A 17,741-nucleotide genomic window follows, 5' to 3' on the forward strand; every position below is an offset into this window, starting at 1 on the left:
AAAAGTTTAAAAATGTAACAAAAAAGTGACACAAAAATGACAAAAATGTCGCAAAAAAGAGAAGAAAAAAAATGACAAACATGCAAAAAAAGTGACAAAAATTTAACCAAAAAATTGGAAAAAAGTGACAAAAATTTAACAAAAAAGTGACAAAAATGCAACAAAAATGCAACAAAATTGACAAAAATGTAACAAAAAAGTGACAAAAAATGACAAAAATGCACACAAAAAAATGGCCAAGAATGTACCAAATTTTTTTGAAAAATGTGACAAAAATGTAACAAAAAAGTGACAACAATAATTTAAAAAAAAGACAAAGAAGTGGCAGAAAAGTGACCAAAAATTGACAAAAATGTAACAAAAAATGACAAAAAAATGACAAAAATGCAAAAGAAAATGGACAAAAAATGTACCAAAAAAATTGGAAAAAAGTGACAAAAATGTAACAAAAAAGTGACACAAAAGCGACAGAAAAGTGACAAAAAATTGACTAAATGTAACAAAAAAAGTGACAAAAATGTATCAAAAAAGTGACACAAAATTGACAAAAATGTAACAAAAAATTGACTAAAATGTAACATTTTTTTTTACAAAAATGTAACAAAAAAAGTGACAAAAATAATTTAAAAAAAAGACAAAGAAGTGGCAGAAAAGCGACCAAAAAGTGACAAAAATGTAACAAACAAAGTGACAAAAATACAGCAAGTATTTCACACGCTATAAGTGATGATCAACCAGGAACTCACTGTCCACCACAGAGTCTTTAGAATCTGTTTACACTAACGAGTCTAACATATCGTTTATTAGGAAATGAACAGGAACAGAAAGTGTCACAACTTCAGCCACCGGAACATGATGATCTGTCGAAAAGCAGAAATATGCAACCATAACACAAGCTACACACATATTTAAACAACAAAACAAATCCTCTCTTCCTTTGAGTGCAGCGTTGTCGTGTGAATGATTGTCTTATCAAGCATCAATATAGCGATGAAAACGAGGATGAAAACGCAACAAAAAAGTGACACAAAAGCAACAGAAAAGTGACAAAAAATTGACTAAATGTAACAAAAAAGTGACAGAAATGTAACAAAAAAGTGACACAAAATTGACAAAAATGTAGCAAAAAAAGTGACAAAAAATGACAAAAATGCAAAAGAAAATGGACAAAAATGTACCAAAAAAATTGGAAAAAAGTGACAAAAATGTTACAAAAAAATTGGAAAAAATTGACAAAAATGTAACAAAAAAGTGACAAAAATGTAACAAAAAAGTGACAAAAATGCAAAAGAAAATGGACAAAAATGTACCAAAAAAATGGAAAAAAGTGACAAAATGTAACAAAAAAGTGACAAAAATATAACAAAAAAGTGACAAAAATGCAAAAGAAAATGGACAAAAATGTACCAAAAAAATTGGAAAAAAGTGACAAAAATGTAACAAAAAAGTGACACAAAATTAACAAAAATGTAACAAAGAAAAATGACAAAAAAGTGAAAAAAAAAGTGACAAAAATTTACCAAAAGAGTGACAGAAAAGTGACAAAAATTTGACAAAAATGTAACAAAAAAAATGGAAAAAAAGTGACAAATGTAACAAAAAAGTGACACAAAAGCGACAGAAAAGTGACAAAAAATGTAACTAAAATGTAACAAAAAAATTGGGGAAAAATGTAAAAAAGTGACAAAAATATAACAAAAAAGTGACACAAAATTTACAAAAATGTAACAAAAAAGTGACAAAAATGTAACAAAAAAGTGACACAAAATTGACAAAAATGTAACAAAAAAGTGACACAAAATTGACAAAAATGTTTCAAAAAATGGACTAAAATGTAACATTTTTTTATACAAAAATGTAACAAACAAAGTGACAAAAATACAGCAAGTATTTCACACGCTATAAGTGATGATCAACCAGGAACTCACTGCCCACCACAGAGTCTTTAGAATCTGCTTACACTAACGAGTCTAACATATCGTTTATTAGGAAATGAACAGGAACAGAAAGTGTCACAACTTCAGCCACCGGAACATGATGATCTGTCAAAAAGCAGAAATATGCAACCATAACACAATTATAGCTACACACATATTTAAACAGCAAAACAAATCCTCTCTTCCTTTGAGTGCAGCGTTGTCGTGTGAATGGTTGTCTTGTCAAGCATCAATAAAGCGATGAAAACGAGGATGAAAACGCAACAAAAAAGTGACACAAAAGCAACAGAAAAGTGACAAAAAATTGACTAAATGTAACAAAAAAGTGACAAAAATTTAACAAAAAAATTACACAAAATTGACAAAAATGTTACAAAAAAAATGGGAAAAATTGACAAAAATGTAACAAAAAAGTGACAAAAATGTAACAAAAAAGTGACAAAAATGCAAAAGAAAATGGACAAAAATGTACCAAAAAAATTGGAAAAAAGTGTCAAAAATTTTACAAAAAAGTGACACAAAAGCGACAGAAATGTGACAAAAAATTGACTAAATGTAACAAAAAAAGTGATAAAAATAATTTAAAAAAAAGACAAAGAAGTGGCAGAAAAGCGACCAAAAAGTAACAAAAATGCAACAAACAAAGTGACAAAAACACAGCAAGTATTTCACACGCTCTAACGAGTCTAACATATCGTTTATTAGGAAATGAACAGGAACAGAAAGTGTCACAACTTCAGCCACCGGAACATGATGATCAGTCAAAAAGCAGAAATATGCAACTATAACACAATTATAGCTACACACATATTTAAACAGCAAAACAAATCCTCTCTTCCTTTGAGTGCAGCGTTATCGTGTGAATGGTTGTCTTATCAAGCATCAATATAGCGATGAAAACGCAACAAAAAGTGACACAAAAGCAACAGAAAAGTGACAAAAAAGTGACAAAAATTTAACAAAAAAAGTGACAAAAAATGACAAAAATGCAAAAGAAAATGGACAAAAATGTACCAAAAAAATTGGAAAAAAGTGACAAAAATGTTACAAAAAAATTGGAAAAAATTGACAAAAATGTAACAAAAAAGTGACAAAAATGTAACAAAAAAAAGTGAAAAAAAATATAACAAAAAAGTGACAAAAATGCAAAAGAAAATGGACAAAAATGTACCAAAAAAATTGGAAAAAAGTGACAAAAATTTTACAAAAAAGTGACAGAAAAGCGGCAGAAAAGTGACAAAAAATTGACTAAATGTAACCAAAAAAGTGACAAGAATTTAACAAAAAAGTGACACAAAATTGACAAAAATGTAGCAAAAAAGTGACAAAAAAATGACAAAAATGGACAAAAAAATGGACAAAAATGTACCCAAAAAAATGGAAAAAAGTGACAAAAAGTAACAAAAAAGTGACAAAAATGCAAAAGAAAATGGACAAAAATGTACCAAAAAAATTGGAAAAAAGTGACAAAAATGTAACAAAAAGTGACACAAAAGCGACAGAAAAGTGACAAAAAATTGACTAAATGTAACCAAAAAAGTTATAAAAATAATTTAAAAAAAAGACAAAGAAGTGGCAGAAAAGCGACCAAAAAGCAACAAAAATGCAACAAACAAAGTGACAAAAACACAGCAAGTATTTCACACGCTCTAACGAGTCTAACATATCGTTTATTAGGAAATGAACAGGAACAGAAAGTGTCACAACTTCAGCCACCGGAACATGATGATCAGTCAAAAAGCAGAAATATGCAACCATAACACAATTATAGCTACACACATATTTAAACAACAAAACAAATCCTCTCTTCCTTTGAATTCAGCGTTGTCGTGTGAATGGTTGTCTTATCAAGCATCAATAAAGCGATGAAAACGAGGATGAAAACGCAACAAAAAAGTGACACAAAAGCAACAGAAAAGTGACAAAAAATTGACTAAATGTAACAAAAAAGTGACAAAAATTTAACAAAAAAGTGACACAAGATTGACAAAAAATGTAGCAAAAAAAGTGACAAAAAATGACTAACAAAATTGAAAAAATTGACAAAAATGTAACAAAAAAGTGACAAAAATGTAACAAAAAAGTGACACAAAAGCGACAGAAAAGTGACAAAAAATTGACTAAATGTAACAAAAAAATGACAAAAATTTAACAAAAAAGTGACACAAAATTGACAAAAATGTAGCAAAAAAGTGACCAAAAAAATGACAAAAATGCAAAAAAAAAAATGGACAAAAATGTACCAAAAAAATGGAAAAAAGTGACAAAATGTAACAAAAAAGTGACAAAAATGCAAAAGAAAATGGACAAAAATGTACCAAAAAAAATGGAAAAAAGTGACAAAAATGTAACAAAAAAGTGACACAAAAGCGACAGAAAAGTGAAAAAAAATTGACTAAATGTAACCAAAAAGTGACAAAAATTTAACAAAAAAGTGACACAAGATTGACAAAAAATGTAGCAAAAAAAGTGACAAAAAATGACTAAAAAAATTGAAAAAATTGACAAAAATGTAACAAAAAAGTGACAAAAATGTAACAAAAAAGTGACAAAAATGCAAAAGAAAATGGACAAAAATGTACCAAAAAAATTGAAAAAAAGTGACAAAAATGTAACAAAAAAGTGACACAAAAGCGACAGAAAAGTGACAAAATATTGACTAAATGTAACAAAAAATGACAAAAATTTTACAAAAAAGTGACACAAAATTGACAAAAATGTAGCAAAAAAGTGACAAAAAAATGACAAAAATGCAAAAGAAAATGGACAAAAATGTACCCAAAAAAATGGAAAAAAGTGACAAAATGTAACAAAAAAGTGACAAAAATGTTACAAAAAAAATGGGAAAAATTGACAAAAATGTAACAAAAAAGTGACAAAAATATAACAAAAAAGTGACAAAAATGCAACAAAAAAAAAGGACAAAAATGTACCCAAAAAAATGGAAAAAAGTGACAAAAATGTAACAAAAAAGTGACACAAAAGCGGCAGAAAAGTGACAAAAAATTGACTAAATGTAACCAAAAAAGTGATAAAAATAATTTTAAAAAAAGACAAAGAAGTGGCAGAAAAGCGACCAAAAAGTAACAAAAATGCAACAAACAAAGTGACAAAAACACAGCAAGTATTTCACACACTCTAACGAGTCTAACGTATAGTTTATTAGGAAATGAACAGGAACAGAAAGTGTCACAACTTCAGCCACCGGAACATGATGATCAGTCAAAAAGCAGAAATATGCAACTGTAACACAATTATAGCTACACACATATTTAAACAACAAAACAAATCCTCTCTTCCTTTGAGTGCAGCTTTGTGAATGACTGTCTTTTGTCTTCTCTGTTGTGTCTCTGCAGGGAGCTGTCCACCGCTCTGCTCCACATGATCCCCGAGAACCACATCCTTCTGGCAAAGCTCTGTGCGTTTTATCCCGGGAGTTCACCTGAAATCAACCGCCTGCACGAGAGGGTGAGTTTGTCCATCCAGTTATTGTCAGTACTTAGTTTGACTCGTCCGTCTTTAAATGTGCGTTTTGATTTTCAGTGTGGGCTGCCGTCTTTAGAGGAGTGTAAGACTTTAGCGGAGGAGGCCATGGCGGAGGGCGACCTGTTTTCATCCATTAAGTATCACCTGCTCAGCCCTGAACCCGACACTGCTCTGAGGATAGGAATCGGCCACGTCAAAGGTACTTGGCCTGTGGCAGGGGTAGGCAACGTCAGCATTTTTCGGGTTAAATGGGAGAAATACTGTCAATACACCCAATTAGGTCATATCATGCACAACTCTGGCATTTGTAGAAAGTGCACTGGAAAAATAATAAGAATTTTATGGAAGAAATGACAGAAACCTACTTGAATTAAGAGATTCAATCTACAGTTTGAGTAGATTTGGTCTGGTCTCAGATCAGATAAAGCATCTTATCGCCAATGGAACAAGTCATTATTCTCCTAACTCAGATTACATTGTATAATTTCAAGTGAAAAACAAATCTTTTTAAAAGTAAAAGTTCATTTGTCTGATTTCAAAGTGGCTTTTATGCTCGTTCCATTGGCATCAGCATTTGTATCTTTAGCCTGCATTAGTCCAAACAGACTCAACATAAAGAACCTTTATTCAAGCAATTTTAAGTCATTTATCTCATTTAAGATGGTATTTATTCCAGTGTGTTGCTTTACTTTGGCCTAAATTGGCGGCTTCGGTGTTTTAACAATGAAAAAAATTGTCCCCCGGTTAAGAAAGCTTGCCTACCCCTGGCCTATGGGATTTATATTATATTATATTTGCTACTAACAGGAATCCCACCCAATATTCTTTTCTTTTTTTACGGTACATCTTTCCATCTTTTGCACAACACATGTGCATTGCTAAGATTCAAGATTTCCTTTTGTGAAATACTGGATGCTGTGCCGTGGTCTTGTTCTTGCAGAGCAGCTGAGCGGCAGTGAGTGGACGGTGGACAGTGTTCAGCCCATCCTGGACCTGCTGAGCTACATCAGGACAGACCTGCTCATATCGGCCCAGCTCACCGAGTAAAACTGCGCTCAGACTTAACCCCTTAACTCCCACCTGAACCAAGCACATTTTCTCCAGTTTGGCTTTAGCCCAGTCCAAAAGCTTCTGGGGAAAAAGGTGTGAGAATAGAGACAGAACTGAGATGAAAACAATGATGAAGATGTGACAAGAAAGTGAGAGAACTTTGATAAAAAGTGACGAATAAATGACAAAAAATGCGACAACAATTTTTTATTAAAAAAACACAAAAAATGTGACGAAAATGTGACAAAAAATGACTTTTTTTTGAAAATTGACTACAAATTTGACAAAAAAAATACCAAAAAATGACAAACAAATTGATTAAAAAAAGACAAAAAATGTGACAAAAAAATGACAAAAAATGTGACAAAAAAAATTTATTAAAAAAAAGACAAAAAATGTGACAAAAAAAATGATTAAAAAAAAGACAAAAAATGTGACGAAAATGACAAAAAAATTGACAAAAAATGACAAACAAATTCATTAAAAAAAGACAAAAAAAGACAAAAAATTTGACAAAAAAATACCAAAAAAATGACAAACAAATTCATTAAAAAAAGACAAAAAATGTGACAAAAATGTGACAAAAAATGACAAAAAAAAGACAAAAAATGACAAAAAAATGACAAAAAAAATTGATTAAAAAAAGACAAAAAATATGACGAAAATGACAAAAAAAATGACAAAAAATGTGACAAAAAATGACTTTTTTTTGTTGAAAATTGACTACAAATTTGACAAAAAAAATACCAAAAAATGACAAACAAATTGATTAAAAAAAGACAAAAAATTACAAAAAATTGATTTAAAAAAATGACCTAAAAGTTACAAAATTAGTTGAAACCCCCCCCCCCAAAAAGATGGAAAAAAATGAGTGAGGAAAACGATCCATTTCGATGAGTTTTGTAGATCTTAGCTTTCAAATGAGGCGTTACACTGGCCTACAGGATTTGGGTAAAGCTGGAGAAAATGCTCTCGGTTCAGGCGGGAGTTAAGAGGTTAAAGAAACTCATTTTGATGTTGTTTATTGTGTGTGCTAATGCCCCCGTGTCCTCAGACTGCGCAGTGAGCTGCTGATCCTGTGCGGTTACATCGGGGGACTGTTGGCCATAAGGAGGCGCTACACCAGCATCGTGCCCGCACTTTACGAATACACAAGGTACAAAGTGAAAAATACTTTCTGCTCGTCTCTTGATCGGTTAAAACATCCCAGAAGTCACTTTTTACATGTTTTTAAGGCGTACATTTTCACAATTGTATTTAGTTGTAGGCTTTCGCTAAAATGAGCTTCGACGCCTGAGTTGTCATTGTTTATACCGTGGTCTAACAGTTAAATCAGGTTCTGTACGTTAAATGTGACGTCACGACTTCCGCTTCCAGGTCATAGCAGACCGGCAAATATGTGAGAAAAAAACATAAAAAACTCTTAAAGGAATAGGCCACCGTTTTTACACACTGAGATATGTTCTTACCTGAGCTTTGACGAGTTCTTTAGGACCTGTCTGATCTTCCCCCGTGCCTTCAGTCACGTAAACACAGCGCAGACGGCGTTAGCATTTAGCCTCTCCCTCTCTCCTCTATAGCTCCAAAACAGGTCAAGATAGAAGCTACCAAGCTCTTCCACGTTTTCACTATTTAAATATGGTTGTGTGAACCTACTTATTTCTCAGACTCATTAGCCAAAAATGGCGCACATACTGCTAAAAAAGTAATATTTACTAAAGTCACTACTTCTGGGGTTAGCGTAGCTGCTGCGCCGTTAGCATTTATCTCCACATTTATCTCCGGGTTGTAGCGATTGTGGTAAATATTACTTTTATAGCAGTAGGTGCAGCATTTTTGGCTCATGGGCCTGATAAATAATTATGTTCAGTAACTCTCTGCTGAGTTTCAGAAATATTTATTGGGATATTAAAGAGTTTTTTGTAGTTTCTCGCACATCTGCGAACCCGGAAGTAGAGCCGTGACGTCACCACTTAACATACAGACGGCATCTCTGGACTCGCCCATATATGGTCATTTTTTAAAACAGTTAAGGGGGAAAACAATTTCGAAAAAATGTAAACTTTCTCTAATTATTCAAAAACTACTTTAACAAATGCTGAAATATGAATATAGTTTCTACTAAATAAAGAAACAAAGACATTGGCAGGAGCAAAGTGGTTCAACAGCCCATAAACACATGAATAACGGGAATGCTAACTTGATGCTACATTACATGTTAGCATCGGGCTAATGCTAACGGTTAGCTTCTACTGAACAATCTGCTGTGAGGAAATATCCATATGGGCCCGATTTACATTTGACTTTATTTATGTGATAAATAAGTTGATTTTCCACCAGAAAATGGCTAAAAAGAGGGAAAATTGTGTTTCTCTAAAGATTCTATTTTCCCCCTCGGCGAAGCCACGCCCCCTTCTATGACGAGATGCCGTCTGTATTTATATCACTCCTCTGCAGTTTCCATAGTAACAATAAATAACTGAACTGGAACTAGCTTCAGGTAAATCATCTTAATAAGTGAAATAACTCCTGCCCAGGACTTAAAAAAATAAGCAAACAGGCCCCAATGAACCGTTTCAGTCTCAGGGCCGTGGTGTAAGCGGGACAATGCGCGACGAGGCGTCCGTTATCAGAAATGACTCCGCTTCGCATCGGACGGTTCACGCCTCCGCGTCGTCCTGTTATTTCTGATAATGGACACCTCGTCGTGCACTTATCGACACCAGTGTTACTTTCGTCGACTAAAATATTTAGTCATAATTTTAGTCAATGTGATATTTTTGCAGACGAGAATTTTCCTAAAACCAAAATAAACGTTTTTCATGAGACTAAAACTATGACTAAAATGAGACTAAATAAAAATTTAAAGAAGAGACTAAAATCATCCAGACTTCCACTGACCGTCTGAAAGAGCCTCAAATGTAAATCCTCTGCCAAAGGAGCAGCTCTGAGCTTTGTTCATGTGGAGCAGCTCCATGAAGCAGAGGACCTGATTAAATATGATTATAATAAATATTATAAATGCAAAGTCCACTAAATTTGTCTTAAATTTAGTCTCAACTAAAATTGAAGAGAATTGTTTGACTACATTTCGACTGAAATTAAATGACATTTTCGTCAAAAGACTAAAGCTAAATTAAAATATGTTTTGTTATAATTAACACTGATCTACACGTTTATTCTTGCTTTTATAACCAGCGTTTTTCTTCTCTCTCTCAGTCAGCTGCTGAAGCGCAGGGAGGTGTGTGTCCCTCTGAAGATCGAACAGCTTTCTGTGGAACTGGACGCCTGGAGAGCCTGCACTCAGTCCAGCAGGTGCGTCACTCACACCCAACAAAGAGTTTACGTGTTTCCCCACATCCAAAACACGCCTGGATCATGAGTAATCCTGCACACTCAAAGCACTTACCCTTCCTCCTTTGTGTTTGTAAAATCTACAAGACCTTCACACATAATTACAGAAAGTTCATCCACATCAACCGCTGCTCCTCCTCCATCGCCCCCCTATCTCAGGGTGTTCCCCAAGGTTCGGTGCTCGGTCCTCTCCTCTTCATCCTCTACATCCTCCCTCTTGGCAACATCATCCGACGTCACGGCCTTGACTTTCACTGCTACGCTGACGACACACAGGTCTACATCTCCACCACATCCATAGACTCCAATATCCACCCTCACCCACTGCCTGAGTGACATCAAAACCTGGATGAAACACAACTTTCTAAAACTAAACAGTGACAAAACAGACGTCATCATCATCGGCCCAAAACACATCACCAAATCTGCTCAAGATGTCTGCCTCAACTTCGACCGCACCACCGTCACTCCGTCCCCGCTCATCCGCAACCTCGGTGTTCTCCTCCACCCCACGCTTTCCTTCGAACCCCACGTCAAGCAAATAACCCGGACTGCTTTCTTCCATCTCAAAAACATATCACGACTCCGCCCATCCCTCACTTTCTCTGCCGCTGAAACTCTGATTCACGCCTTCATCACATCCAGAATCGACTAGATTGTTTTCTGTAAAGCGTCTTTGAGTGTCTTGAAAAGCGCTATTGAAATAAAATGTATTATTATTATTATTATTATTATTATTATTACAGAAACTTTAACCATAAACTGTTTGAGGTCTTTAGAAATGTTCGTGGAAGAGTGAAAGGTTTGTTGAAATGGATGTTTGTCTGTGTTGCAGTTCTTCAGAAAGCCAAAGGGAAGAGTTTTGCTGTTTGGAGCGGAGACTGGAGCCCACAGACCCCGGTGAGACAATATTTAGTCTATGCAAATACATAGACAAGTACATAGACAAAAAGTAACAAAAATTTGACAAAAAATTACAAAAAAATTACAAAAAAATGACAAAAAACAACAAAAAAATGATAAAAAAATGGACAAAAAAATGACAAAAAATTTACAAAAAATGAAAAAGATTAAATAAAAATTGACAAAAAAATGAAAAAAATGTGACTAAAAATAACAAAAAATGTATAAAAATTTGACAAAAAAATTACAGAAAGTTGATGAAGAAATGACAAAAAATTGACAAAAAATTACAAAAATTAAATAAAAAATTGACAAAAAAAATGAAATAAATGTGACAAAAAATAACACAAAATTTATAAAAATTTGACAAAAAAATTACAAAAAATAAATACAAAATTGATGAAAAAATGAAAAAAAAAAATGAAAAAAAAAGTTACAAAAATGAGTTGAATACCCAACAAAAAAATGACGTAGAAATCAGTCCAGAACAATCTTTTCATGTGCGTCTCTGTTGTCGCTCCGCAGCGGTGTTAGTCCTGGTGGGAGCGGATTACGTCACAGGCTCGAATCTGCCCAGTCACTCAGACGTCCAGCTCTCCTGCTTCACCGGACACCGGATCCAGGTGAGGCGGCGGAGAAGGAGTTCTTACTGTGAATGACGGTGAAAAGAGCTTTGTCCTCGAAACCTGCACACACGCGGAACACAGCAGCAGAACACGGCCTTAACTCCCACCTGAACCGAGCACATTTTCTCCAGTTTGGCTTTACCCCAATCCAAAAGCTTCTGGAAAAAAGCTGTGAAAAACAGCGACAAAACTGAGACGAAAACAATGATGGAAATGTGACAAAAAAGTGAGAAAACATTGACATTTTTGTCATTTTTTGTCACATTTTTGTCATATTTTTGTCAGTTTTTTCACATTTTTGTCACTTTTTTTATCACATTTTTGTCATTTTTTGTCACATTTTGTCACATTTTTGTCATTTTATTTGTCACATTTTTGTCATATTTTTGTAAGTTTTTTCACATTTTTGTCACTTTTTTTTATCACATTTTTGTCATTTTTTGTCACATTTTGTCACATTTTTGTCATTTTATTTGTCACATTTTTATTTACATTTTTGTCATTTTTTGACACATTTCTGTCATTTTTTCCTCAATTTTTTCGTCATTTTTTCACATTTTTGTCACTTTTTTGTCACATTCTTGTAATTATTTTGTCATTTTTTTATCAAATTTTTGTCATATTTTTGTCATTTTTTTGTCAATTTTTCGTCAATTTTTTGTCGATTTCTTGTGACATTTTTGCCACTTTTTCATGAATTTTTCGTCACTTTTTTGTCACATTTCCATCATTGTTTTCGTCTCAGTTCTGTCTCTATTTTCACACCTTTTTCCAGAAGCTTTTGGACTGGGGTTAAAGCCAAACTGGAGAAAATGTGCTCGGTTCAGCTGGGAGTTAAGGGGTCAATATTTCACAACATGAAACCGCTTGTGATTGCCAATGATAGCATTTAGCCGCTGTTAGCACAACTTTAGCATGTAGCTTACCTTGATAGTTGTCCTTTAGCTGCATCTTTCCTTTAGTATTTGCCTTGGCACCTCTGAATAACTCCATAAACCACCCCAAAATCATTGCGGCTCACCACTGTTTTCATCTCCGCTCTGCTGTTCCTTCAGTCATGTGTATTCCAGCGTCCCACGTCACTGTCCCCCCCCCCCCGTTGTTCCTCCAGGGCCCTGTGTTCCTGCTGGAGGACGGTAAATCTGCCATCTCGCTGAACGACGCTCTGATGTGGGCCAAGGTGAACCCCTTCTCGCCCCTGGGCACCGGGCTGCGCATCAACCCTTTCTAAAAAAAACTGTGGCCGGAACTCACCGCGGAGACTTTTTTTTTAGCAGTCAAAGAGCAAGTTCACACCCCAAGAACGACGCCCACAGTCGCATTTCACGGCAAATCTTCACAAGCACATGGTTTTAGAAGAGTGAGCTCCAAAAGCGTTTTCAAACCCAGTTCACAGCTTTTCCGAATGTCCTTAATTTATTTGTAAACCTTTCAAACAACATGACCTTGCGCTGTGCTATCAATCCATCTGCAAATTTACTCATCAGTGTATTATTTATTATCGAAACCTATCTTTATTTATTTCCGCCTGTAAGCCTTGGACTCCGGAGCTCTGGGCGTGGCTGTGCTCGGACCTAGCTCTTGTTTTTAGCCTTTAGCACTTTGTTGTCGGGAGCTAACGCGTTCACTGTGCATCGTTTGGAGGGAGGAGGTTTGTACAGACAGGGTCAAACATGTAACTTATTGTACTGTTGTAAAAAATGGAGCATTAAAGCTATGTATCAAAGCAGGTCTTGGGGGGTTTTGATCTCGGGGTCTGGTTCACAGTGAGGGGATGGAGGGAGTGTGAGATCGATAGCCGGATCTGTGCGGTCGTCGATCGTGGTGAAGAAGGAGCGGAGTCTGGGGGCAAAGCTCTCGATTTATCGGGCGATTTATCGGGCGAGATACGTTCCCACCCTCACCTGTGGTCATGGGATCAAAAATTTGACCAACAAATTACAAAAAGTTGACAAAAAATGACACAAAAAAATGACAAAAAATTACCAAAAATTGATAAAAAGTTGACAAAAAAATTACAAAAAGTTGACGAAAAAATGACAAAAAATTGACAAAAAATGACAAAAATTAAATTTAAAAAAATACGAAAAAATGAAAAAAAAAATGTGACAAAAAATAATAAAAAAATTATAAAAATTTGACAAAAAAATTACAAAAAATGGACGAAAAAATAACAAAAAAAATTTGACAAAAAATAACAAAAAATTGATAAAAAATGACAAAAAAATGACAAAAAAATGACAAAAAAATGACAAAAAAATGACAAAAAATTGACAAAAAATGACAAAAGTCAAATAAAAAAATTACGAAAAAATGAAAAAAATGTGACAAAAAATAAAAAAATTATAAAAAGTTGACAAAAAATTACAAAAAAAATTACAAAAAAAAACTAAAAATTGATAAAAAGTTGACAAAAAAATAAATAAAAAGTTGACGAAAAAATGACAAAAATTAAATTAAAAAATGACGAAAAAATGAAAAAAATGTGACAAAAAATAACAAAAAATGTATAAAAATTTGACAAAAAAATTACAAAAAGTTGATTAAAAAAAAAGACAAAAAATAAAACATTGATAAAAAGTTGACAAAAAAATTTAAAAAAGTTGACGAAAAAATGACAAATGACAAAAATTAAATAAAAAAATTACGAAAAAATGAAAAAAATGTGACAAAAAATGACAAAAAATTGATAAAAAGTTGCCAAAAAATGACAAAAAATGTGACAAAACTGTGATAAAAAATTGACGAAAAAATGAAAAAAAAAAAAAAATGAAAAAAAAAAAATGAAAAAAAAATTACAAAAATGAGTTGAATGCCCAACAAAAAAAAAGACGGAAAAAAAATCTGATGACGTGAGGAAAAACATCCTCTCGGTTCAGGCGGGCGGGAGTTAAGAGGTTAAACATGAAATTAGAATTGCAATTAAAGATGCTGTAAATGAGAAGTGTGTTTAAAGAGTGAGAATGTGCCCAGTGTCTGACACAGAGAGAGTGGAGTTTTGGTAACGGGAATTTTGCTCAAGGTTTGTCAAAAGAGAAATGAGACATATTGCCTGGTTTACACTGACTGGTTTACACTTATTATTATGGTCTTATTATAAAATGGTAAATGGTCTCAACTTATATAGTGCTTTTTACCCAAAGCGCTTTACGTGAAGGAACCAGCCCCCCATTTACTCTCTCATTCATACACCAATAAAGGCGAGGTGGGTCAAGTGTCTTGCCCAGGGACACAGCGGCTCCTGCACATGGATTCGGACCCCTGACCATGATGAGACGACCTGCCGAAGTCCAAAATGTAATAAAATGGTAACTTCTTTGTGTCATAAAACCACATTTTGTAATAATTCTCTTATTTTGCAGTAAGTTCTCATCATTTGTTCCTCATTTTTAAGCAGCTAAATAGTGATTACCTTTATTGTTTAGACTCTATCATAAACAAACTGTTTTCCTAGACTTAACCATTTCTGACTTGTCCCTGACCTTAAAGCAGGACTAAGTAACTCGTGCCCCCAGAGGCCATAAGCGCCACTGCAGCTGTCGTAGAATGGTGCTTTTTTTTACTCATTAATTGTCTCTGAGAGTAAATACAAATGGAGATCTTTTTTTTTTTTCACTCAAACTTGGCTGTAAATACTGTTTAAGTGGTGCTAGCCCACAGTTAGCTTTGCCCGTTAGCCTGTTAGCTTCTTCATGATTGTATTAGTGTGTATTGGGGCCTCTGGGTTGGACCAGGGAAAGCTGGTTTGTGGTTTTCTGGTCAGAGACACCAGGGGGAGATGAAAGACCCCCCAATCATCCCATAAACACGACTACGGTAATGATTTTATTTTTTTTATTTTTTTTCAACAAAATTTATTGAACATTTTTGTATTTTACATTTTACAAAATGTCATTTCTGAACTGTGGGATGACAGGAACACCCACTAACCCACCCACCCCAATCCCCAAGCTGAGCACAACTGTGATGTTCTTACAAAGCTTATGATCGTACCAATACATCACTTAAAAAAAAAAAAAAAAGGTATATATTTGAAATTAAAAAAGGGAATCCAATGACAAAGCATATCCGTACAAGCTAGCTTTTCAGTCAACAAAAAAAGTAAGGTAATTTCCTTAAAATATTGAAGTAAGGGGTTCCAGTTCTGATAAAAGGTGTCTGTACTGCCCCTCAACGAGAATTTGATTTTTTCTAACTTTAAAGGGACTATAGGGAGTTTAAAAATGTTAAAATTTTCCTCCCCTACACGTTCCAGCCATGTCCTAATGTGTAGAACGAGCCCAGACCTGTTCACCACAACTGCCTCTAAAATCCTGCCCTGTCACTCAGAAAGGTGTCACTTCGGCCTGAAGTGCCGTCATGCACGAGCTTAATATAGAAGCTGCAGTTACACATATGGCCTGAGGTGGCAGCAGTGAGTATAAAATGGCCAACTTGCATCTAGCCCCTTTAAGAAGGACATCGTGTCCCGTAACCAGGATGTTGCAGACGGCGGTACCGGGTTCTTCGAAATCCGCGCAATAATCTTCACTTTACTGCGCGGATGCCAAGCTACTCCTGGTATTATTACGCCTTACAATATAGTTCCCCCTTTTATCCGCTTAGAAAATCCACATTGTTTAATTTGGGGTAATTATACTTTGTAGTGGAACACTTCACGTAACCATATTTAAATAGAGAAAACGTGGAAGAGCTTGGTAGCTTCTATCTTCACCTGTTTTGGAGCTATAGAGGAGAGAGGGAGAGGCTAAATGCTAACGCCGTCTGCGCTGTGTTTACGTGACTGAAGGCACGGGGGAAGACCAGACAGGTCCTAAAGAACTCGTCAAAGCTAAGGTAAGAACATATCTCAGTGTGTAAAAACGGTGGCCTATTCCTTCTTTAATGCATGCTGTTGAATGTTCGACCCTTGATGAAAACAGTTTGGACGCCCCTGCCTTAAACAGACTCATGTGGTGCATGTTGTCACTGTAGGATCTGTTTAGACGCAACAAGGGTTAATAAACAGTTTAAATGTCTTATGAATGATATGTTGTGTATATGTGGTATGACTGTGAGCTAAAGCTATGAGGTGAAAGGTCGAAGCCATGCCTGATGTAATGTCTGAAGCCAACAATGTCCTGTGAAAGTGGACATTTCCGCTCCCAGTCCCTCACAATGGCAGCGCTAATCAGATTGAACTGCCTCCAGCGCGTTAAAGTGATTTACGAAGTATTGTGATGTTTTCGGAGCACAGGGTCAGGGCGAACAGCAGCTGTGAGGAGCAGGAGGCCACACGGGGGAGGGGGGGGGGGTCCCATTGGGGGAGGAGTACAGGCCGGTGCTCAAGAGGCTCCAGAGATTGTTCCCGGTTTGACTTCTGTGTTTATAAATGCTGGTGTTTTGCAGATGAAGGCTGAAGGAAAAGGCCCTCGACGTGATCAGTTAGGGCTGCTCGGTTATTGAAAAAATAATAATCACGATTATTTTTGTCATAATTGGAATCACGATTATTCAAACGATTATTTGTTGCCTTTGAAAAATCCATCAAAAGAGTGACAAAAATCCAGCAAAAGTGAAAAAAATCCAGCAAAAAAAAAGACAAAAAACCAGCAAAAAAAAGACAAAAATCCAGCAAAAAAAATGACAAAAAATCAGCAAAAAAAGACAAAAATCCATCAAAAAAGTGACAAAAATCCAGCAAAAAAGTGACGAAAATCCATCAAAAAAGTGACAAAAATCCAGCAGAAAAAAGACGAAAATCCATCAAAAAAGTGACAAAAATCCAGCAAAAAAAGACAAAAATCCAGCAAAAAAATGTCAAAAATTCAGCAAAAAAGGACAAAAATCCATTAAAAAAAGTGACAAAAATCCAGCAAAAAAAGACAAAAATCCAGCAAAAAAGTGACGAAAATCCATCAAAAAAGTGACAAAAATCCAGCAGAAAAAAGACGAAAATCCATCAAAAAAGTGACAAAAATCCAGCAAAAAAAGACAAAAATCCAGCAAAAAAATGTCAAAAATTCAGCAAAAAAGGACAAAAATCCATAAAAAAAAGTGACAAAAATCCAGCAAAAAATGACAAAAATCCAGCAAAAAAATGACAAAAATCCAGCAAAAAAGTGACAAAAATCCATCAAAAAAGTGACAAAAATCCAGCAGAAAAAAGACGAAAATGCATCAAAAAAGTGACAAAAATCCAAAAATTACAAATTAGAAAAATTAAAAAAAAATAAAAATAAAACATTGAAAAAAAAAATTATAATCGATTTTTTGCGATTATGCTAATTTTGTAATCGTTTACTGTTGTAATCGAAATCGTAATCGAATTTCCATTAATTGCACAGCCCTATGATCAGTGGAGTAAAACGGGAGTAAAAAAGAGCTGTTGCCAAAAGTAAGTAAA

General features: G+C 34.5%; 1 protein-coding gene across 1 annotated transcript in view; it reads left to right on the top strand.

Moving 5' to 3' along the window:
• The window catches only part of wdr17 (WD repeat domain 17), a gene marked incomplete at its 3' end in the record, with an annotated part of 72,078 nt that extends 59,491 nt beyond the window's left edge, over positions 1–12,587 (top strand). Inside the window, exons 25-32 of the mRNA XM_079553280.1 lie at positions 5,294–5,405; positions 5,481–5,622; positions 6,364–6,466; positions 7,528–7,629; positions 9,693–9,788; positions 10,663–10,727; positions 11,256–11,353; positions 12,468–12,587. Of these exons, the coding sequence (XP_079409406.1) occupies positions 5,294–5,405; positions 5,481–5,622; positions 6,364–6,466; positions 7,528–7,629; positions 9,693–9,788; positions 10,663–10,727; positions 11,256–11,353; positions 12,468–12,587 (838 nt within the window). The remainder of the gene's footprint in view (positions 1–5,293; positions 5,406–5,480; positions 5,623–6,363; positions 6,467–7,527; positions 7,630–9,692; positions 9,789–10,662; positions 10,728–11,255; positions 11,354–12,467) is intronic.
• Between the last annotated feature and the right edge of the window lie 5,154 nt (positions 12,588–17,741).

Source organism: Gobius niger, assembly GCF_951799975.1.
Source record: "Gobius niger genome assembly, chromosome: 3".
NCBI classification, from domain to species: domain Eukaryota; kingdom Metazoa; phylum Chordata; class Actinopteri; order Gobiiformes; family Gobiidae; genus Gobius; species Gobius niger.